Below are 23077 nucleotides of genomic sequence, written 5' to 3' on the forward strand. Positions count from 1 at the left end.
ACATCAAAAAGCTGACTAGTTGGGACTTTGGTCCTACTAGTGCAGTGACTGGCTTTTCTTGGAACTAGCTGGACAGAAATGCCACTAGTTGCTGAGAAAGCGTGACTAGTAAGGGTTCTTGTTCAACTAGTGCAATCACATGTCCAACTAGTGCAATCAAACGTCAAACTAGTTCTGACAAAGACTGAACTAGTATGTGAAATGAACATCTGATAAAGGATATCTAATTTATGCTCAAACGGCTTGCCATAGGCGTGCACTCAATTATTCAATCTACCTGCACAAAGGACTGTGATTCAAGTCGGCACCGGACCTGAGACCAGTCCGTCATCAATTAGCAGTGGTAGCAGACCTACCAGCCGAATGCAAGTATTTGCTAAGATTCTAATTTGCATCTTGATCCAACTCTTCTGACTATTCAGAATGCCCAATCTTGGCCATGGGTGACTCGTTCTCCTAGTCAGCTGACTGGCAGTGTTTTCTGTGGTTCGCTTGGTTTCCATTCCATTTCCTGGTTTGCTGTCCAGCTATGCTTCAGTCCCAGTCACCACCGCCTGGTCTTCAACGGATAAAAATGGCAGATTCAGAATCCAGATCATCCAAACAACTCCGCTGAATTCGACACCGGAACCAAAAGAAGTATGGATTTGATTCACCTTCTATAAGAGCTACTCACAGAGCAAAGTGATTTATCTGACTAAGGTACTGTCGCTTCACTTCACTTCCTTACTGAATGAGATGGACTTTGCAACTCCGCGAAGGAAGAGAAGGGGGAGAAGAAACAAACTATGTGAACAAACAACGAAACAAACAAATTGCTTATTTATGCAGCTTTTCTGTGTCTGTGGCATATGGTTACTGCAGACCCCACATGTAAGCGAGTGCAGTAAGGGTTTGCTCTTCCCACAGTCCTAAAACATATACATTGATTGGTGATTCTAAATTACCCATAGGAGTGAGTGTGTGGTTACCTATATGTATGGCCCTGTGATGTGACTGGTGACTTGTCCAGGGTGTACCCCTGCCTTTCATCAGAAGAGAGCTGGGATAGGCTCCAGGAGATCCCTGTGACCTTAAATAGGAATAAGCAGGTAGTGATGATGAATAGATGGTTGATTTTAAACAGAGAAACATGAGCATCGTTACATACTTTCTGTGGTCTCTGTGGATGTAACATTTTACATTGATTTCTGCCTCTTGTCACACAGGAATAAACAGCAGTTGTGTCTAGTTTCAGCTGTGGCCCACTTTGCTGCTGCCCTAGCCATTGACTTAGTTTGTACTGCCATGAATGAAATTAGGATATTCATTGATATGGATCTTCATCAGATAGCAACAATAGGTAATAATGAGGGGCCTAACTTCGTGAACTTGGAGAAGAGCCAGGACGTTTACCACAGTTGCAGGAGAAACAATTAAAATGTTTTGTAAAAGATTATTTCTGCCACTTTCATACATTTTTAGAAATTACTGAGCCTTAAAAAAAAAAAAAAAAAAGTGAGAAATCAATGGGCTAGGAAGTGACGGTTTGTGGAATCTAATAATTACAATAATTCTACTACCATCTTCACACCATGGAGTGTAGAATGGCTGGTTGTAGACTTTCATTAGAGTTGCTCACAGTAAGAATGATACCATTTCGTAAAAAGGTATCCAAACTACTTAAGTATCTAGACACTTTGTACAATTCACCTCTACAAACCTCTGGACGAAGTCACACATATTAGCCATATTTCCAGACTTTATTGACACTGATCTCTGATATGTACAAAGTTAGCAATTTAAAAAAAAAAAGTTTTCCATTCAAGAAGCAATGGCTTTACTTAACATGTACATCAACAAGAAATGAAAGGATCAAGTCATCCACCTGTCTAGTGCAGTTCTTGTCAGGATGAGGAGCAGAGAACAACAAAAAAAAAAAGAAGGAAAAAAAGAAAAATCTGACCTCTTGTAGAATTTTCCACAGAGGCAAAGTTGCATAGAAGAATGTTGCATGTGTAACAAGTAACCTATTAGTCATTAGAGTTTAGTCAAACAAGGTGTTCCTGCACACATTGACAGGTACATTATCCCCAGCACAAAAAGAAAAGCATCCCAAAGCAGCTTTTTGGACAAAGGGGGAAGGGGATATTTTAAGGCTTTACTTAAATATTGTGATAATTTAATTACAATTCTCTAAATTAAAGTAAAAATAAAAACAATTCATCACAAATAAAAAAAAAAAAGAAAAATCTGTTGAATGATCAGCTTGGCTCTACCATTAGCTCATCTCCGGTTCAAGATATAATTTCTTCCCAGTACAATCAAATATTCATACAATAGAGAAACAGAGGTATGTTTTTCACAAAAGTTCAATAAACAAAAGTACATCATGGCTTATGGTGAGCTAATGATGTGTAAACATCTGTTATCAGTGTAAACTATTTCTCACAATGCATCAATAGAACAGAAACAAACAGTCAAGCCACTGGCAGAAGGCAACAGCTGTGCTGCTTATTTCAAGCCAATCCAATACTTTATAAACACATTATCACTAACAGGAAACCTGCAAAAACTCAAATTCAATAATCACATTCAATACAAAAAGCTGTTACTTTGGAATCTGACAGGTTTTGTGTCTAACTGAGGAATGTCTTTGTCAGTAACATAACGGCTCAGTGAAGACAAGGTCGAAATCTGCTGAAACATGAGGTAGTACAATTCAAAAGAAATGGATTCAGGGTCCCAGTTTAGTTAAACACGTAACAGACTTGAGTATTCATTCAAATTCTGCAGTCTTCCAACATTTCGTTTCAAAACCATGCGATGCTGTGAGTCAATGGACAAATGTCAAGATAATTTTAAATGTATTTTTCACATTCCACTTATGATTAGTGGCATAATCACATAATTACACATTATAGGGGCCTGAATGAATCTACAACACTTATGTTTCAAACCTGTAATGCACCCTAAATAGTATGAAACTGATCTGTGGCTCTGCTGCTTTAACATGAATGGCACTTGTTAAAGTCTTCAGTTCCTATTAAAGACAAGTACGCTCAGCATAGATGGTATCACAAAAACAGCTAATGTAAGAATAATGCTAATCCATGTCATATTCCAATTATCTCCTGGAAATTTTGGAAAACCATATAGCTCCTTATCCTCCTCATCTGTAACTACACCATGTATAATGCATTTGAAAGGTCAAGTCAAATAAATCTTGAGCCATAGTCACCCAACTAACAATTTCAAGGCACCATGGGCAGACAGAATTTCAGGGGAAGAGAAGGGTGCAAGTGTGCATAGGGTTGAATTTACATGACACTTTGCTAAATATTCTCCTTGTGATTTCTAGTCAATGGCAAAAGGATGGACTAAAATAATAGAGCAGAAAGATGTCTTCACATTTAAGTTTGTAATGAATGTTGACGTCAATTTTTAAACTACAATTTACTTTCCCAGCTATTCCATTCCGGCCAAGAGAAAATTACATCCAACTTGTCTGTGAGAAACTCTACTAATTGAAAATACACCATATCTTCATGTGAAATCTTCTGCTCACATTTAGTGCACTAAGTATTGCCAACTTCTGGTAAAATAAAGCGTGGAAATATGTGGGTATGTTTTGGCATTTATTTGAAGTGACCTGAGTTTCCAGTGAACACCTCTAGCCTGTACTGGAGAGCAGCACTGCCTGCAGGCTAACCAAATGAACTCATGAACACAGAATCAGAATATGATCATACAATTAGGAAAACAAAGCCTATATTATAAATATTAAGAATTATTCAGAGATTAACATGGATGGTCAATAGAAATTTGTCAGAAATTATACTATACTATCCTGCTCTGGTTGCAGCAAGGCATTGCAGAAAATGCTAATCAAAGAGTGGGACCACTGTATGACAATACTGAATTTACAGAATTTGTGCCATCAGTAGTCAGTCTCTGGAAAATTGATTACAACATGATATATATCAAAACTTCATCCATTGTCTACCACTTATTCTGGTACATCCAGGGTCACAGGAGAGCTGGAACCAAATCCAGCAGACATTGGGCGATGGTGGGATACAATCTGGACAGATACAGAATTTCATAGACCACCCACTCCTAATAGCTGTTTGTTGCATTCCTTTGCAGCATACCTCTATGTAAACCAGCAGAAGTTTGGAAATATTCAACAAGGGACAAAATGGAAGTGATGTGATCTTCTGCATAAAGCAGTTAAATCCTACAAGAGACAAATGGCATACCGATTGTTGCTAGAGCACTGTTGTAATGACAGGCACTTGAACACAAGATCAAAGAGGAAAATACTCCATCACAGGAAATGTGAGGTTTTTAGTAGCAGTGTGTATCTGACATTACAGTGTATTCATTAAATATTATCAAAGTGCCAGGCATGAACACCATCTTCCCTATAGGCACACACGTGCACACACACAATGCACTAATGCTAAAGCTCAAGTTTAGTTTTAAGGCAACCGATGCCTTGCCCTTGGTTTTCCACATCACGTCACGTCATATTTTTGTCAGGGTAAATTTTCCAGACCTACTCTTTAATGAAGGTGTGGCTATGGACACATTGCAGACACTGAACAGGGCAAGGCAAGAACACTCAGAATAAGCAGATGACCTTAGTGTAAAGAAGAAAATCCACACATTCAGACTGCAGGAGTAATTGCTTTCTTTTGCTCTTCCTTTCCTTCACAGTCTTCTGATTAATATAGGGAGACCATCTCTCATGTAGCAGCTTCAGGTAGAAAACATCTACAGGAAGAAGACCAAGATGTTAGAAACAAAAGTGAGATCATAGAGTGTGTCTGCTCTCTCCCTCCCTCCCTCTCTGTGGAGAAGTTTAAGGCACTTTACGTGTTTTACATTCTTATCACACAACACCATCACCAGGTGTCTGACTGATTCCAGGTTGATTGTGCAGGACAACAAGTCCATAAAGAATGCAGTAGAGTTCATGAAAAACAATTTTCAGAGGCAAGAAGAACCAGGAGTCCTGCAGCAGATGGTCTGACCACCAAACACCCCAGATCTATGCGGTGTGGAGTCAGTCTGGGATCATATGAAAAGACAGAAACGCTGGGACAGCCTGAACCTACAGAAGAACTGAACTACCTTCTCCAAGGTGCTGCAAAGTACCAGGAGAAACTGTGTGCATGTCGAATCAAAGAGAACTGGTGCTGCTTTAAGGGTAGAGGGGAAAGCTGCAAATAACAGATTAGATTTAGGTTTTGTTCCATTCACTGCATTATGAAGTGAAGTATGAAGTTAATGTGTATTTTTAGTGCCTAAACCTTTTGCAAAGTATAGGGAACAAGGAACAGCGCTAAATTACTTATCTGACAGATTCCAATTTGTTCATGCTCATGATGAACCTTGAACACACACAAAAAAGTTCATTATGGAGTACCACTAGGTTCTGAGCTAAGACCAATTCTCTTCACCTTATATATACTTTCTTTAGGCAATGTTATTAGGAAGCATTGTATTAATTACCATTGCTGTGTAGATGACACTCAGATATTTTTTTAATCTGTGAAAGCTGATTAAACAAACCAGTTATCATGAAGACTGGAAAGGAAGTGGCGTTCCACAAATTTAGAGGAAATTTTTCTAGCCTGGAAAAACAGTCTATTAACATATTAAAAAGCTCTCTGTAAAGCCAGAACTGTATACTATTCATCACTAATAGAGGAAAATAAGAACAATCCCAGGTTTCTTTTCTGCTCTGTAGCCAGGCTGGCAAGAAGTCACAGCTCTGTTGAGCCCAGTGTTCCCTTAGCTCTCAGCAGTGATGAATTTATGAGTTTCTTTACAAATAAAATCACATCTATTAGAGATAAAATTCTGCCTCTACTACAGTAGCTTTTGAATCATCTGTTCTTTTCTCTCTGCTCTATCCACTCACCCCAACCGGTTGAGGCCACCCAAACTGAGCCCGGTTCTGCTGGAGATTTTTTCTTCCTTTAAAGGGAGTTTTTCCTCTCCACTGTCATCAAGTGCTTGCTTATAAGGGATTTGTTGGGTTTTTAGTTTTAGTAAAGTACCTTGAGATGATTTGTATTGTGATTTGGCGCTATACAAATAAAATTGAAAATAAATTCAATTGAGTTAACCACATTCCAAGCATGTCTTAAGGACATAAAGGTCTGGATGACCAGCAACTTTCTACTTTTATATTCAGAGAAAAGTTATTGTACTTGGGCCTTAAAACTTCTGAAATAGCTCATCTAACAATATAACTACCTTAGATGGCATAGATTTGGCCACAGCCCACAAACCTTGGCATTATTGTTGACCAGGATGTTTCCTTGAACTCATACATAAAACTAATCTCTAACCGCCTTCTTTCACCTATGCAAAAATTATGAACATCCTGCCTGAAAATGAAGAAAAACTAGTCGATGCATTTGTTATTTCCAGGCTAGATTACTATAACTCATTCACAGTTTGGCCCCATTGGTACCAACTAAGGATTGTTTAAAAAGTCTAGGCTTGTGTTCAGACAATTGCGTTCCTACATGCAGCTCACCAGGATCATGTCTAGCAACGACAATCGCGATCGACAGGTCAATCTTTACGACATTCAAAGTCGATCAGACCACTGTTGCAAATATGTTTGCCATAAGATGAATATTTAACTGATTGGGTCAATGGTGTGCCAATCAAATTTTCAGCACTATGCTGCGTTCCAAAGGCGGGGTGCAGTGTGGCTGAAGGATCTAGAACCCATGGTGGACAGGCGAGCCGTGGATGTGCAGAGGAGAATCGAACCAGAGGAGCGGAGTGTACGAGGCGGAGAGTAGATATGTAGGAGATCAGTGATGTATGGTGGGGCTAGAGAGTGGAGGGCTTTGTAGGTGAGAAGGAGGATTTTATAGTTTATACGGAAGGACACGGGGAGCCAGTGAAGTTGTTTGAGAACAGGAGTGATATGGTGTGAGGATGGGGTTCTGGTAATGATCCGGGCAGCAGAGTTCTGGACAAGTTGGAGTTTGTGAAGTGATTTGAGAGGTAAACCAGTAAAGACTGAGTTACAGTAATCTAAACAAGAGGTGTCAAGGGCATAAAAAAGTATGGCAGTGCTGTCAGAGGTGAGTGATGAACGGATACGATTGATGTTACGAAGATGGAAGTAGGCCGACCGGGTAGTGGTATTGATATGCTGAGAAAAGGAAAGAGTGCTGTCGAGAATGACACCCAGGCTCTTGACTTGGGGGGAAGGGAGGACAGTGTTGTTATCGATTTGTACAGAGAAGGTGCCGGTTTTGGATATTGTGGATCGGGTGCCTACAACAAGAATTTCAGTTTTGTTGGGGGTGAGTTTCAGGAAATTGTGGGTGAACCAGGTTTTGATGTTGAGTAGGTAGGTAAGGAGCGATGGAGGGGGGAGGGAGGTAGATGGGGCTGCAGAGAAGTAGAGCTGAGTGTCGTCCGCATAGCAGTGGAAATTGATGTTATATTGCCTAAAGATATTCCCAAGGGGAAGGAGATAGATAATGAAAAGGAGGGGCCCCAGGACAAAGCCCTGAGGCACGCCATAGCTGACAGTTGAGGACTGGGAATGAAAGCTCTGAAGGTGGACGGACTGGATACGGTCTGACAGGTAAGATGTGAACAATGCGAGAACGGTGTCGGCTATGCCAATGGAGGCAAGGAGATGGAGGAGGATGTGGGAGATGGTGTTGAATGCTGCAGTTAGATCAAGGAGGATGAGTACTGAAAGAAGGCCAGAGTCCGAGGCTGACAGGAGATCGTTGGTGATTTTGACCAGGGCAGTTTCGGTGCTATGGAGTTGGCGGAAACCAGATTTGGAGCTGTGCATATAGGTTATTGGTGGAGAGATGATTATGGACCTGGTGGTGGACAATTTTTTCAACAATTTTGGAGAGGAAGGGAAGATTAGAGATGGGTCGGAAGTTATTTAAGTATGCAGGATCTAGACCAGGTTTTTTTTAGAACGAGTGTGATGATGGCTGTCTTGACTGAGGGGGGTATAATGCCAGAATTGAGGGAAGTGTGAATAACGTGGGTAAGACGGGGAAGGAGGGATGGGAGACAGAGTTTGACTTTGAGATTGGTTGGTAGGGGGTCAAGTTTACAAGTAGAAGGGTTAGAATTGAGGATCAAGGAAGAGATAACAGTACTTGGTGGAGTGGTAAAACTGGAAAACAGTGAAGATATGGGTGGACGGGGTAAGGCACAGTGATAGCAGTTCGGAGTATCGCAGATGGGGGGGAGTTGCTGATATATGTTTTTGATTTTTGATAAGAAGTCCATGAAGTTATTGCACAAGGTGGTGGAAAGTGAGCAGGAGAAAAGAGTATCGAGAGGACGCAATAGATTTTTGACGGTGGAAAAAAGAGAACGTGGAACTGGAGGCAGATACAATGAGTGAGGTGTAGTGGGCAGTTTTGTTTGAATAATGGTTTGCTTATATTTCAGCATGTGGTTTAGATATAAGTCTGTGGATATGGATGGATAAACCGTTTTTTTTTGGAGAGACACTCAAGGTGGCGGGATTGGGTTTTGAGGAGGTGGTGTTCAGGTGTGTACCATGGAGCAGAGTGTGTGAAGGAGACGGATCTAGTTTTGAGTGGGGCGAATGTGTCTAGTAGATTACGTAACTCACTGTTAAAATTGGATAACATGTCGGGGAGGGAGGGAGAGTGATTAATACATGGAAGATTATTAAGTGCAGCTGTGAAGGAGGAGAGGTCGATGTTCTTTATGTTGCGGAAAGTGATGGTGTGGGAGAGGTGGGTTTTAAAGAGAAGTAGTGTGGAGTTAAAACAGACTAGTTTGTGATCGGAAAAGAAAGTGTCGAGGATAGAACATGACCAAGCAGTGACACCAGAACAGCAAACTAAGTCAAGAATGTGACCATGAGAATGTGTGGAGGAGGTGATGTATTGTTGGAGCCCAAAGCTGTCCAGACAGGAAATGAAGTCCTTTGTTGCCGTGTTGTTGGGATTGTCAAAGTGGATATTGAAATAGCCAAAACGAATTACGTTAGGTGACAGTGAGATGAGGTTAGCAAGGAGGTCAGACAGTTCGTCCAGGAATATCGGGTTGGGTTTAGGTGGGCGATAGATGGTGACCAAGAAGATTGGTGTGTGACCGTGAATACGAACTGTGAGAGCTTCGACTGGAGGTGATAGTGGGGTGAATGGATATTTTGTATTTGAGGTTGAACAGTATAGCAAGGCCGCCACCGCGTCCCGATTGGCGTGGATGGCTGAGATATGTAAAACCAGGAGGAACAGACTGATTAAGTTCAGCTGCTGCCAGGTTTTAGTTAAGCACAGGATGTCCAGGTTATGATTGAGTATAACATCAAAAATAAAAGAAGCTTTTTGTGTGAGGGAACGAACATTCAGTAGTCCAAACCGGGTGTTATGGGAGGGTGTAGAGTCCATGTTTCTGGGGAGGTTAACTAGCACAGAGTGGTTGATCAGGCGTGGACCTGATTTCCTTGGCCGAGGTTGGGAGGCTGACCAGATGGAGGGGATTGGTTGAATGGAGTCCGGTAGTCAGTCGTGGGACAGAATGAACAGCATGTCCAGTGTAAGCATGCGGGGTACAGTGAACAGCATGTTGAATGTTGGTAGAAAGCATATGGGAGCCCAGGCGGTTAGGATGCACACCATCTCCTGCAAAGAAGGCAGGCCGGTTCCAGAAGAGATTGAAATTGTTGATAAATTGGAGATTGTATGACAGTGAGACAGACTTGAGCCAGGTGTTCAGGCTGAGGATTCTACTGAAGTGGCCGGAGCCTCTTCCAAGCGTGGGGATGGGACCAGAAATTAAGATGGACTTACCACAGTTGCTTAGGAGGTTGAGGAGAGAGATAGAATTCTTTTTAGTCAGTTCGGACCAATGGAATGACGTGTCACATGTTCCAATATGTATAATCACTCTAACGATGGAAGACAGAAGTGTTGGCAGTAATCCAGGAAGCATGTCAAAGATGTCCGAGGCTTTGGCTCCAGGGAAACAGTGAGTAGTGGTGTTGAAAAAGTGTACATTCCTTATAATTGAGTATCCAATGATTAACGTGGTTGGGGGGTGGTTGGGGGAAAAAGGGGACAAGAAGAAGACGCCAGTCGTTAGCCATTGGAGCCGTGACGACGTGCTGGCTGGTGGGGAGGCGGGGCTGTGACGTCAGGGGCTGAGGTGAAAGGTGGTGGCGGCAGGTCGGTTGGTCCGTAGCTAGGGAGCCCATGGGTGTGCCTGAACATGGCATCGCAGAGAATCCTACAGCGCACAGATGTAGTGGCTGGGTGGGATGGAGCCCCTTTTCCGCTGGGGGAACCGGGCTCCGCGAGGAGCACTCGGGCAAAAGCGGGGGCGGCAGGCGTCGTCAGAGGGGAGCGACAGCAGGAGATGGCGCTGAGCATCATCAGCGGGTATCGGGGGTTGCTGGGATACCGAAGTGGGTGAAGCAGTATGTACAGTGGGTACAGAAAGTATTCAGACCCCTTTAAATTTTTCACTCTTTGCGTCATTGCAGCCATTTGCCAAAATCAAAAAAGTTCATTTTAGTTCTCATTAATGTACACTCAGCACCCCATCTTGACAGAAAAAAACAAATGTAGAAATTTTTGCAAATTTATTAAAAAAGAAAAACTGAAATATCACATGGTCATAAGTATTCAGACCCTGTGCTCAGTATTGAGTAGAAGCACCCTTTTGAGATAGTACAGCCACGAGTCTTCTTGGGAATGATGCAACAAGTTTTTCACACCTGGATTTGGGGATCCTCTGCCATTCTTCCTTGCAGATCCTCTCCAGTTCTGTCAGGTTGGATGGTGAACGTTGGTGGACAGCCATTTTCAGGTCTCTCCAGAGATGCTCAATTGAGTTTAGGTCAGGGCTCTGGCTGGGCCAGTCAAGAACGGTCACAGAGTTGTTCCGAAGCCACTCCTTTGTTATTTTAGCTGTGTGCTTAGGGTCATTGTCCTGTTGAAAGGTGAACCTTCGGCCCAGTCTGAGGTCCTGAGCACTCTGGAAGAGGTTTTCTTCCAGGATATCTCTGTACTTGGCCACATTCATCTTTCCTTCAATTGCAACCAGTCATCCTGTCCCTGCAGCTGAAAAACACCCCCACAACATGATGCTCCCACCACGTTTCACTTTAGGAATTGTTTTGGGCAGGTGATGAGCAGTGCCTGGTTTTCTCCACACATACCGCTTACAATTAACTCTAAAAAGTTCAATCTTGGTCTCATCAGACCAGAGAATCTTATTTCTCATAGTCTGGGAGTCCTTCATGTTTTTTTTGGCTAACTCTATTCAGGTTTTCAGCCACAGTGATCTTTGGGTTCTTCTTTACCTCTTTCACCAGGGCTCTTCGCCCACGATTGCTCAGTTTGTCTGGACGGCCAGGTCTAGGAAGAGTTCTGGTCGTCCCAAACTTTTTCCATTTGAGGATTATGGAGGCCACTGTGCTCTTAGGAACCTTGAGTGCTGCAGAAATTCTTTTGTAACCTTGGCCAGATCTGTGCCTTGCCACAATTCTGTCTCTGAGCTCCTTGAGCAGTTCCTTCGACCTCATGATTCTCCTTTGCTCTGACATGCACTGTGAGCTGTAAGGTCTTATATAGACAGGTGTGTGCCTTTCCTAATCAAGTCCAATCAGTTTAATTATACACAGCTGGACTCCAATGAAGGAGCAGAGCCATCTCAAGGAGGACCAGAAGAAATGGACAGCATGTGAGTTAAATATGAGTGTCACTGCAAAGGGTCTGAATACTTATGACCATGTGATATTTCAGTTTTTCTTTTTTAATAAATTTGCAAAAATTTCTACATTTCTGTTTTTTTCTGTCAAGATGGGGTGCTGAGTGTACATTAATGAGAAATAAAATGAACTTTTTTGATTTTGGCAAATGGCTGCAATGACACAAAGAGTGAAAAATTTAAAGGGGTCTGAATACTTTCCGTACCCACTGTAAGTCCAGAGTGGCAGAGGATGGAGGAGCGAACCGATTGGAGAGGTCCACGGAAGGATGCGGAGATCCGGGGTGATGTCTTTTCCGCCCACGGACTGCGACCTCGGTCCAGGAGGCCCAATGACATGGTGTTGAAGAGGAGGAGGGTCGTGGACAGGTTGACGGGTCCCATGGGGTCGTGTACTGGAGAGTGAGGGTAAGTGAGGAGATCTTCCTCGATTGTTCGAGGGCGATGTCCATGAAGCTAGTCAGTATAGAGTCTTTCTGTTGGAGATCATGAGAGAGGCAGTGTATTTCTAGTTGTAATTTAGTAATTTCATTGTTTGCTAGTCGGAGTAGTAGATTGGCGTTGTCAGAGATGGTACTGTCAGGTAATGTTGGTGTTGGTGCGTGGCTGGCTGTGTCAATCGCCATCTTGTGTCGCCATCTTGGATGGGTACCGAGACCCGGTATTAAACGAGTCCTGGGGCAAAATTTTGGAAGAACACAATATCGATAAGCTCCAACATTAAGGGGGCTGTTAATGGTATTTACCCTCTGGGGTCGACGAACGCACCGGGCGTTTAGATGCATCTTCTCCTGATAACGCCGAAAAAAACTTAAATTACTCCGTCAATTCTGATCGTACAGATAAAAGAATATATCATTCAAATCTGCAAAGGGTCTAGTTTTAGTTGTATACCATCATAATTACAACAAAACATTGTGCTTTTTTTTTAAATAAAGAAAGCCAACAGGGTGCGCTGTCTGTCTTTTCTGTCTCTGTCATTTCTCTTCACAGACACGTAAATAAAACAACCAGAATCTCAGCGAATACTTGGCTCATAAAAATAAGAATTATATGGCTAGAAAGCTTGAAATGTTTTCTTTGAAATGAATCAATTCAAGTCGAAAACAAATCATCATTTTTTATTTAATCTTACTTATATAAGATTAAATTTAGATTTATATTTATTTAATTATGTATTGTGCTGCACATTAGTGCAGTGGTTGAAATTCCCACTGTCCCTACCTACTATCTAGCGAAACCACAGCCAAGGGAACGGGCTTGGCAGAATCAGCGGGGAAAGAAGACCCTGTTGAGCTTGACTCTATACATATTGGAACATGTTGGAAGACATATTGGAACATGTGACACGTCATTCCATCGGTCCGAACTGACTAAAAAGGATTTTATCTCTCTCCACAACCTCCTAAGCAACTGTGGTAAATCCATCTTCATTTCTGGTCCCATCCCCACGCTTGGAAGAGGCTCTGGCCATGTCACTTATGTCACCCCTCTCAGCTACATTGACTGAAAGGCTCATTATGCGCGTCTTTGTCTGATCGTTCAGTGCGTCTTTTGTGTTCTCAGTTAAATCACATGACTATTCATCCTCAGACACACCCTCTTGCATATGGCCTTTCTGGACAAAAAGTGTCTTAGAAAATTTAAATCAGTGTATTGTTTACTGTGAATGTGTGAACAAGATGACTTTCACATCATTGTGAAGTAAACACTTGGCAACAACATGCAGGTCTCCAAAGTCTTGTGAACCAATGTTCACAAGACTGTTTTATGGTCTTATTTCAGTGACTAAAAAATTGTAGTTTTTCACTAACCATGCATAAACAATGTTTTCTCAAAAACACAATCATGTATAAATCTGCTGCTCACATATTATAGTAGCCCATTTTGTGCTGATTACAGTGTTATCAGACTTTAGACATTAATATGTTTAAAAGACACTGAAAAAAGCACAAATGTCAGGACATGTCAAAATTTGTCCAGGGCCCCAAAACCCCCTCAGATCCCAGAAGGTTAAAGTAGTCACGTTAAATGTGCACTTTTAGCCCATGTGGTCAAATATCCATCTATTGTAATATATTTTCGCTATTCGCACAGAAAACCTATGTCACCTATGTCAGCACTTCACTCCACCTGTCTGTACCGGACTTATAAGAGTAGTAGTATCATTAGAATCTTAATAATGGCCATCCCTATTCATGCCTTTGCTTTTTTTTTTTTTTTTTTTTTTTTGAGATGATGCATTCAGGGACAGTGGGATTTCTCAGTACCATGGTTTTCATTGTGTTGATTGATTCCATTTAAAATATTTTCAAAATCTTGAAAACCTTTCATGCATTTCACATTCAGCTTTACTCCCACAATTTCTAAAAACTGCAGATTAATTGGTCTTTTAAAGTTTTGCATGTAATTTTTTCTGGACCTGCTTCAGTTTTTGTTGGAAGCCAATATAGAGTGCAGTGATTAATATTTGTATATAAGTTTTAGATACTGTGTTCTATATTTGTATATCAGCTGTCACATTTGGCGAAAATTTTGGTTAAGAATTATATTATATTAATATATTAATTAATATTATATATATATATATATATATATAATATTAAGATTTATGCTTTTCTATAATATATATATATATATATATATATATATATATATTATAATTAATTATATTAATAATTTTGCTAGTTAAAAAGATAAAGCATTCTTCCACAATTCATCCTCTAAATGGGATTTCATTTTTTAAACTTCTAAAAAGATACAGTAGATCTTTGCTTGTTGTCTGACATGAAAAGTAATCTTGGCTGACAAAAGTTGACCACTGTTCAGGAGTGTTAAAATGTTACCCTAATGTGACCTAATCCACCTCACGTTAGTATAACTGAAACACTTCTGAATAGGACCTATTGTGTATTGTGGAAATATAATTTTCGCTCTCTCAGTGGGAACAGTTTGCGCTAACCTTGACTATTCGGTAAGGGCCCAGATGTCTTTCTGTGGGAAATCACGTCCCTTTTATGTTACCCTTAAAACTGATGTGTTGGGCTGAAAGCAGCCAGTGACCCTCACGCTGTACTAAGGTGCTGCATAACTGTTACTCCTTACAAGTAAAACTTCTATATAATCTTACAGAAGTTCATCCTCTGAGTCTATTTGTTAAGAATTTACGTAACGAACTGCATGTCTGAAAGAATCTCGCTTCATTAGGCTTAATGTGCTACTTACTTGTGCTTTAAGTGTGAAGTTCTAGTAAACAAGCACATTTTTTTAATGTAATAGAATTTAAGATCTGTTTCAATAGCATTACATGTAAAAACTTCGATTTTTTTATTTTATGTTTATAAAATGCATTTAAAGTTAATTAATTTGACAATAAAATGTAAAACAGACCTCTATATTCTTTTGAAAAAAATCTGGTAAATCGATTAAATCGATTGTTGTAGGCGTTGTTGTACTACGTTTAATGCAAATCATTACAATCCTCCTTGACATATTTTATCTTTGCTTTAGACACTGACTTTTTTCTCAACAGATTCAGAAGGCAGATTTGTAATAGTTAACACCTCAATATTAAAGGACTTAATCATCACCAGCAGAGATGGACCACATGTTGATCTCCTCACACTCTGCTCTCTAAGACAACACTTATAACAGACCAAAGGCTGACAGGCTCAGTACAGCAGTAAATCACCCTATCTGACAGTCTATAGACATTCAAAAACAATACATGAGTGATTTTGGTCTCTGCAATGGTTGGCGTTCTCATCACCCGAATGTTAGGGAATATGAATTCTTCTCACTAGTTCATTTCTCATATTCCCATCTAGATTATTTCTTAGTGATTAAATAGTGGTGGATATAGCAGGCACTCTATAGCGGGGGGGATATTTTCTTACCTCCATCACAGTCTTGGACATGACAAAGATTAGTAACAACACTGAGCATCGGATTTTAATAGTTTCTGACTAATTTACTGTCCATGGATGTTTTTGCCCGATTGACTGCGCGCGTGCAGTCGCAGTCGCACACACACACACGCACACACGCACACACAACTAAGCTTTCTATGCACAAGCCTATGTAAAAGGTTCATGGGGCGACTTGGTTGTCAACAGTAAAAATCATAAATTTTACCTCTTTCTAACAAGGAAAACCACCAACCATCAAGAATACATGATTATATAGTGTCATGGCTGTGCAGTCACAAAATGTTGTTATAATTGCAGTCAATGGGGCAAAAACATCCATGAACTGTAAATTAGTCAGAAAAAAATCAATTAGTCAAAAAAAAAAAAAAAGTATCAAAATCATTCATGCATCAAAGAAATATCCAGTCCACAATCACTTTTTATATTGAAAATATGTAACATTTAGTAGTTTTGAGATTTAAACAGATTTATGCAAAAAAGTTGAAAAAAACATGTATCTAATATATTTTTACAGCAGTTTATTTTAGTGGATGTTTTCATCCTAAACATAACAAAAGGGTAGTGAATTTGAAAAGTGCACAAGGGTTAAAATTTGAATTAAAGGAAATAAACGAAAAAGACAGTTCAAATTCAAAGATTACACCTAGAGAACACTAAACATGGCAACAAATCTAGTATATTCTCAGCTAATCAAATAAAATTAAATAAAGAAAGAACAACCATTTCCCCTATTAAGCATTCAGCTGAGTATATCACACATGACCCTATGGAATTAAACATGGGCACGTGCCTCCCTACCAGTCGGGAAGGAGTGGTGGCCTCCTGCTCTTGGTGTGTAACATTCTGTAACAAATGCACACATATACTCATTAACACATTCACATACACATATTTTGTCCTAATTGTCAAATGTGTACCATCGCTGACACTGTAAATTGTATTATTAGCAGGTACTATAAACATTATTGTTAATATTATATTGCACTGTTATTACCAACAACTAACGTCTTACATTGTGTTGCTGACATAGTATAAGCATTGAGATTATCTAAATTGTATATGAATCACTGCAGTTGTTTTTTGTTGTCTGTTTTTTTCTCTCTTCTCTATCACCTCTTGGGAAAGCAACTGTTGGCTCAAAAGGCATCCAGATCCTCAATACTGTATGCCAACCAGCTAGATAGAATAGGTAAAAAAATAAATAAATAAATAAATAATAAATTAGATTAATAAAAAGACAGTTGTTCTAATAGGCCTATCCATGCAGTGCCAGTGTAATAAAGGACTTCACATGAAAACAATCATGTCAGTAAACAAGTTATTGTCTAACAGGATTTCTATTGGCTTCTTCTGACACAAACGTCTAAAAATTCTCTCTGATCAGCACTTCAAATTGTACAAATAGGGAAATGAAACAGCCTGTCTGACAGCTAGTGTTAGTGCAGTAACTGCTAGGTTATTATTTCTCTTGAGGGATCTATACCCTCCTTCACAGCATGTAACGAGCTGTTACAGAGCTCCTGACATACAGACTCCACAGGGATGTATGCAAGGATCCCTTTTGTGGATTTCAGCTTGGCATTCAATACCATCATCCCTGAAATCTACCAGAAGCTCACCCAGCTCACAGTATCCACATCCACTTGTCAGTGGATCACCAACTTCCTGACTGACAGGAGGCCCTCTCTCCATCCTCTACACCACTGTGAAACCCTTCAGGTTTCTGGGATCCACAATTTCACAGGACTTGAAATACGTGAATACATCCAGAAGATTGCCCAGCAAAGACTGTACTACCTACGGCAGCGCAGGTTGTTTAACCTGGTAACCTTCTACACTGCCATGATACTGTGTCATTTGCACTTCATTCACTGTCTGGTTTGGATTGGCCACCAAACCAGACAGGAACAGACGATGGACAAACCGCTCCGCAGAGAGGATCATTAGGTGGTCACGAAACGGGGAGGGAGGATCTCTGCAGACCCCTCACACCCTGGACAGAAACTGATCAGACTCCTTCTCTCTGGTAGGTGCTACAGAGCACTGTATGCCAAAACCACCCGGCACAGAGTCAGTATCTTCCCCCAAGCTGTCACTCTCATGAACTCTGATCGGCAGAAATAACCACTGTACAATAATCACTATGCATATTTGCACACCTGTACCTTTATAGTAGAGGTCGACTGATCGATCGGCCGAGCCGATTAATTAGCCGGTTTTTTTTTACACATTTTAATTTATCGGCATCAGCCCATTTCACTGTACATTTGGCCAATTTATAGGCAGGCACATCTGCGACCAGCTAAGCGTTGTCGTGGAACACATGAGGACCCCTCCTGCGACAAGCAGGCTGTTACCACTGGTGTTCAGTGAGCTGATGTTCCCATCTGCTGAAAAGCGTCCAAAAACAGTAATAAAGAACTTATCTTTCATTTTTAATTTAGCCTTATACATTTCATTGCTTGCTACAGTTATTCCTCTTGCTCATACTGGCACTTATTGTAGATAGTCTAACTTAGACAAATAATTTTCCAAAGTCTTTTTATTACTAAACTCTACCACACCATAAATCACAACTCAGCATCAAACACTCTGCAAAAAGCCTCAAAATATTCATCAAGGCAACAGCTTCAGAGTGTAACTGTGTGAACACATCCATCCACTGAAACTAAAGTCAGTTACATGTTTAGAAGACAAATATTCAGTTGAGTACTTGGTGAAGGCGCCGGAAGCTGAGTGGGGGATGGAGAAAAGAATAAATGGGTGAGGGTCTGCAGACTGACTTCTGGCACTCTGCTGTGTACTTGTACTTTGTTGTTGCAACAATGCAATTTCCCCATTGTGGGACAAATAAAGGTTTCTTATCTTAAGAAATGCCTTGATTCCTGACTGGACTTGTTTGCTACATATCAGAACATGAGAATTTATTGCAGCCATGCAGTTTCACAGAGTAATTGCATAGTCACTATGCATTGTGCATCAGATATTGTTTAAAGAATAAGGCTACGGCCAAATTGCAATGTGTATGTCAGCAGCAGTGATATGCATGTTTTTGGGATATTTAAATTGTTTGGAGTTTTTGCCTTTGGCATATCAAAAATATCAGTATAAAAAATGAAATAATGTTGAGATACAGTAATCATGTTGAGAGTACTTCAGAGTAAGGCTGTGCAAAAACAACAAAAAAAACAACAACATTTAGATATACACTACTCACAAAAAGTTAGGGATATTTGACTTTCAGGTGAAATTTATGGAAAATGTTAAAAGTTCATACTACAGTGATATTATATCATGAAAGTAGGGCATTTAAGTAGAAGTATGCAATGGTAATTTCTTCATCTCAAACAATTTATTGAAACAAAAGCTAATAACAGTGGTGGGTATACCACAACAAAAAATTTCAATGTCTCAATAACTTGTCAATTGTTAGGTGTCGTCTTGGTCTCATGATGTCAAATGTGAACAGCATGATGAAGAGGACTGTTTAAATACGAACTGTCATTGAACCAGAACATTTAGTGGTCGATGGTCATGGATCAGACACTTGTTGTGATTTTTGTGGTTAATCACCTTGTTAGAGAACACCATGTTATGCAATAAGTACTGAAACATTGAACAGTTGGACATGTGCATTCAAAAGTTTAGACAAGGTCAAATTAAGTTCAGCTGTAAAGGTTATAGTGCATTTTAGGTGCATTCTGAAATTCTGAAAAAGTCAAATATCCCTAACTTTTTGTGAGTAGTGTATATCGATATATCACCTCCGGCCATAAGGGCTTGCTGTAGCTCCACAGAACCCATGGAGCCAAGGAAAATGCCACTTACAAGCTAACATCTACCTCAGTTCATGCACAAAAGATTACAGATTCTGGGGTGTATTTTTTTTAATCTCCCAACATTCCAAGATCTGCACCCTTATGGTGTTGAAAACCCATGCTTCAGGCTAATTATGGACATGATAGAAGCACGTTATGGTATCCCAACTCACAGATACACAATGAACATAGTAGTATGTGCATTTTATGTTAACATAGTGGAAAATATCATGGGTCATTATATTGGGATAAAGACATAAATACCTGTAAAACAATCTGGTCGAAGGTCATGCAGCACACATAACCTGATCCATTCTGGCCTGCAGCTCAAAAGCATCTGGCCGATCCTGAGGGTTGACAGCCAGCATGTCCCGAAGTAGCTTCCTGACTCCATCAGACATGCATGACCTATGTTTCTGTGGTATGTTCAGTACCATCTTTGGGTTCTCTAGCAGTGCCTCACCAACTGGCACAATGTCTGCTCCTTGCCTCACATAAGATCCCAGCAGCTCTCGCTTAGACTCAGCATCAATGAATGTAATTCTCTCCAACATAGCCCAGATGATAATGCCTAGAGCAAATATATCAGCCTTGGCTGTATAGTGGCCCTCCCACACCTCAGGAGCCATATAAAAGTCTGAGCCACATGCTGAAGACAACCAATACTTGTTGACGTTGACATTTTTGTTTTTGTCTTCGCCTTCTTTGCCATCACTGGCAATTGCTAAACCAGCACAAACTTTACTCAGACCAAAGTCTGCAACCTTGAGGACCGGAGCTCCCGACCTCTCAGAGATGAGGATATTGTCAGGTTTGAGGTCTCTGTGGACAATGTTGTTTTTGTGCAGGAAAGCAACAGCACTGGTCAGCTGAAGCATAAAGCTGTTGTTGGTTCGCTGGTCAGGCTGCCGAGACAGGATGAACTGGTTGAGGTCTCCACCTTCACAAAACTCCATGACAAACCAGAGGTAACAAGGCTCGTCTGGAGGACTGAGCACTCTCTCGCCTGCAATGGACACACACAGTGACATAATGCTCCAAGTAACATGACAAGTAAATAAAGATATATTTTGAAAAAACCTAACATATTTTATTGATGATTTTCACAGGTCCCTGAGACTATATTGGGCCACCAGCTACCGATATGTGAATAAGCATTACAATATTATACCACGCTGAAATGACTCCATTGCCATGTGCCAAATAAGAGGTACAGAAAAAATGTATTAATCAGCCACTGAAAGTGAAAAAAATGTTAGGAAAAGTATTGATTAGGGATAGACAATCCGCTTGCATTGATAGACCCACTCCATATGGGGTAATATGAAGGAACCACAGATCCTTCACATTAGATTGGAGTGACAGTTAAGGGATATGTTCACTCTCTTTCGCAACAGTACCATGATGTAATTAAACCTGCACTAGCTAAGCACAAGGGAACCAGCACGGCACACAAAGGCAGACTTCACTGAAAAACCAAACTATTTCAAGTGTGGTAGAATTGGCAAAACTGCAGTGACTGTCAATGGAATGTGGAAAACACCTTTGTACAGAGAGCAAACGCAGCGCACTCCATTTTAGTGCGTCTCAACCTTAGGAGCTCCCTTTACAAAACAGGCCCATCCCCCAGTGACTCTGTATCATGGCGACAACCACTCTACTTTTATGAAATGTAATAAAACAAAGGTAGCCCTACAAATTGAAAATCAGAGACGAGAGATAACGTTACAGTCTTCTATGGCTGCTGACAGCTAGCCACAATTTACATAGCTTAACACAGCAAATGACGCGACAAAAAGCACAAGATTAAAAATCTTCCTCTGGGTTAACTAAATCAAAAGTGTTATGTAACTATTAAAGACACTCACTAAAACTACTCATTGAGAAGCCATAATGATCGATTATTTGAGCATAACGTTTTACTATATATCCTAATTTAAAGGAAACTAGCACCTAAATTCCTGGAGCTACCTTATAACTTACTGGATAAGGAAGTCAAAACTAAACTACATTACAAAATCTTTTCAATTCCACATTGTGTCTGACAGGTATGGTGACTACAAAAACTCATTCCCCCACCAAATCAGTTAAAATAGGAGGTTGCTTTTTAATTAATCCAAACCGGAAGACAGCACTCATTTCACTGTAGTTAGTTAACGTTAGTTCTGTCTGGTAGAGTGACTCAGCTCAAGCAGATAACGTTACGTTAACGTTAAAAAGCTAAGTAAGACTTACCTTTTTAACGTTAACGTTAAAAAGCTAAGTAAGACTTACCTTTTAACGAGGTCTCCACCAGACGCAGGTACTGTTTGGACCGTTTGTTTCCATGACTCATCTTCTGTGCCATGCCATTCCTCTGCAGCACACATTCCTCCAATGTGACGACATTTTGATGCCGCTTCTCCAGGCTTGCAAGGGCCCAAAACTCCTGCAAGGCGAGTTCCACGTTTTCCGGAGCGTCGCATCGCAGTTTCTTCACGGCAACTTTAGCACCGGACCTCCGAGCCACCGCTTCGTACACCACACCGTATGTGCCTCTTCCCACCTCTCGCAGCAGGCTGTAGCGGGGCGCCATGACCCTTCGCTCCAGATTGTCCTGCTTGAAGAGGCCGGTGTCACCCTCCATGTCATGGTCTTCTTCCGTGTTTCCCACGCTGAGACACCGCAGCACGCTGAACTCGTTAGTTCGTGCTCCGGTGTGATATCCGCAGCAGGCTCGCACACTCCTCGCGCGTCTCCGCCAGTTGTCACCAATAATTATATCCCTACGTCCGCTTACATCCATCACAAATCAAACGGTAAACAAAAAACAGTCGTGTTCTCAAAAATGGCCCCGTCCATCACTCTCACTCTATTTCAATAGTGAAAACTGTAAAGGAACTTGAGGAGCAACGTAACTTAGTCGGAAAAGGGAGGGATGAATGGAAAGAAAGATGAGTAAAGCTCGCCACCCACATAAGCGCGTTTCTGGTCAATGCTTTCAAATTAAAGCCAGCAATGTGTGCGCTCAATGTGTTAAACAGGTGTATGAAATGAAATAAAATTAAACACAGTTTGTTTCGATTGTCTGTGTTTTTTATGATCACAATTGTCAATTAAACGAGGGGCACTCCGTCAACGTCAACTTCATTAACAAAAGTTATTCAATATGATGCTGCTGAAGTTTGAATGACACCGGTAGCTAGCCTGAACATAACACGGCAGTCGTTTTTCTGCCTTGTAATCATCACCAATTTCATTAACTGTATTATTGTTGTCATTTCTCGATGCACAACACTGAAACGTCCGGTTTACTTCACAATACAACCATGTTTGACTCCTCTCAAGGTGACTGTTGTCGGGATCTCTTTCGGGTGGAAGGCAGGGGTACACTCTGGACAGGTCACCAGTCCATCACATATAGACACACAACCACACACACTCACATGGGCAATTTGTTTTTGGGAGGAAACCGGAGTACCCAGAGTAAACACACGCAAGCACGGAGAGAACATGCAAACTCCATACAGAAAGGCCGGGTTGCGAACACACGACCTTCTTGCAGTGCGATGCCACTCATCCACCATGCTGCCACAAAGAGTCTAT

At 40.9% G+C, this 23077-nt stretch overlaps 1 protein-coding gene across 5 annotated transcripts; it reads right to left on the reverse strand.

Annotated features, from left to right (window-relative positions):
• Positions 1-215: 215 nt before the first annotated feature.
• LOC113129873 (serine/threonine-protein kinase 35-like) lies at positions 216-22425 on the reverse strand. Of its 5 annotated transcripts, XR_003295654.2 has the most exons (4): positions 21767-22425; positions 19757-20498; positions 16473-16517; positions 1524-4758 (listed from the first exon to the last, which is right to left on the reverse strand). XR_003295654.2 is itself a non-coding variant. In XM_026306053.2 (3 exons), exons 1-2 carry the CDS (start codon positions 22275-22277, stop codon positions 19780-19782), a joined length of 1230 nt encoding a protein of 409 aa, XP_026161838.1. In that variant the 5' UTR covers positions 22278-22425; the 3' UTR covers positions 216-1072; positions 19757-19779. The 5 variants fall into 5 exon arrangements, 4 of the variants coding, with proteins under 4 accessions (XP_026161838.1, XP_026161839.1, XP_026161840.1 ...); XM_026306053.2 differs by lacking the exons at positions 1524-4758; positions 16473-16517 and adding an exon at positions 216-1072; XM_026306054.2 differs by lacking the exon at positions 16473-16517.
• Between the last annotated feature and the right edge of the window lie 652 nt (positions 22426-23077).

Source organism: Mastacembelus armatus, chromosome 5 (assembly GCF_900324485.2).
Source record: "Mastacembelus armatus chromosome 5, fMasArm1.2, whole genome shotgun sequence".
Taxonomy (NCBI): domain Eukaryota; kingdom Metazoa; phylum Chordata; class Actinopteri; order Synbranchiformes; family Mastacembelidae; genus Mastacembelus; species Mastacembelus armatus.

Excerpts from the sequence above, each read along its gene's own strand:
- LOC113129873 (XM_026306053.2), bottom strand. The coding sequence starts at position 22,277 with ATGGATGTAAGCGGACGTAGGGATATAATTATTGGTGACAACTGGCGG. Across the intron at positions 20,499-21,766 it reads GGTGGAGACCTCGTTAAAAG|GCGAGAGAGTGCTCAGTCCT; the intron begins GTAAGTCTTACT and ends TGTCCATTGCAG.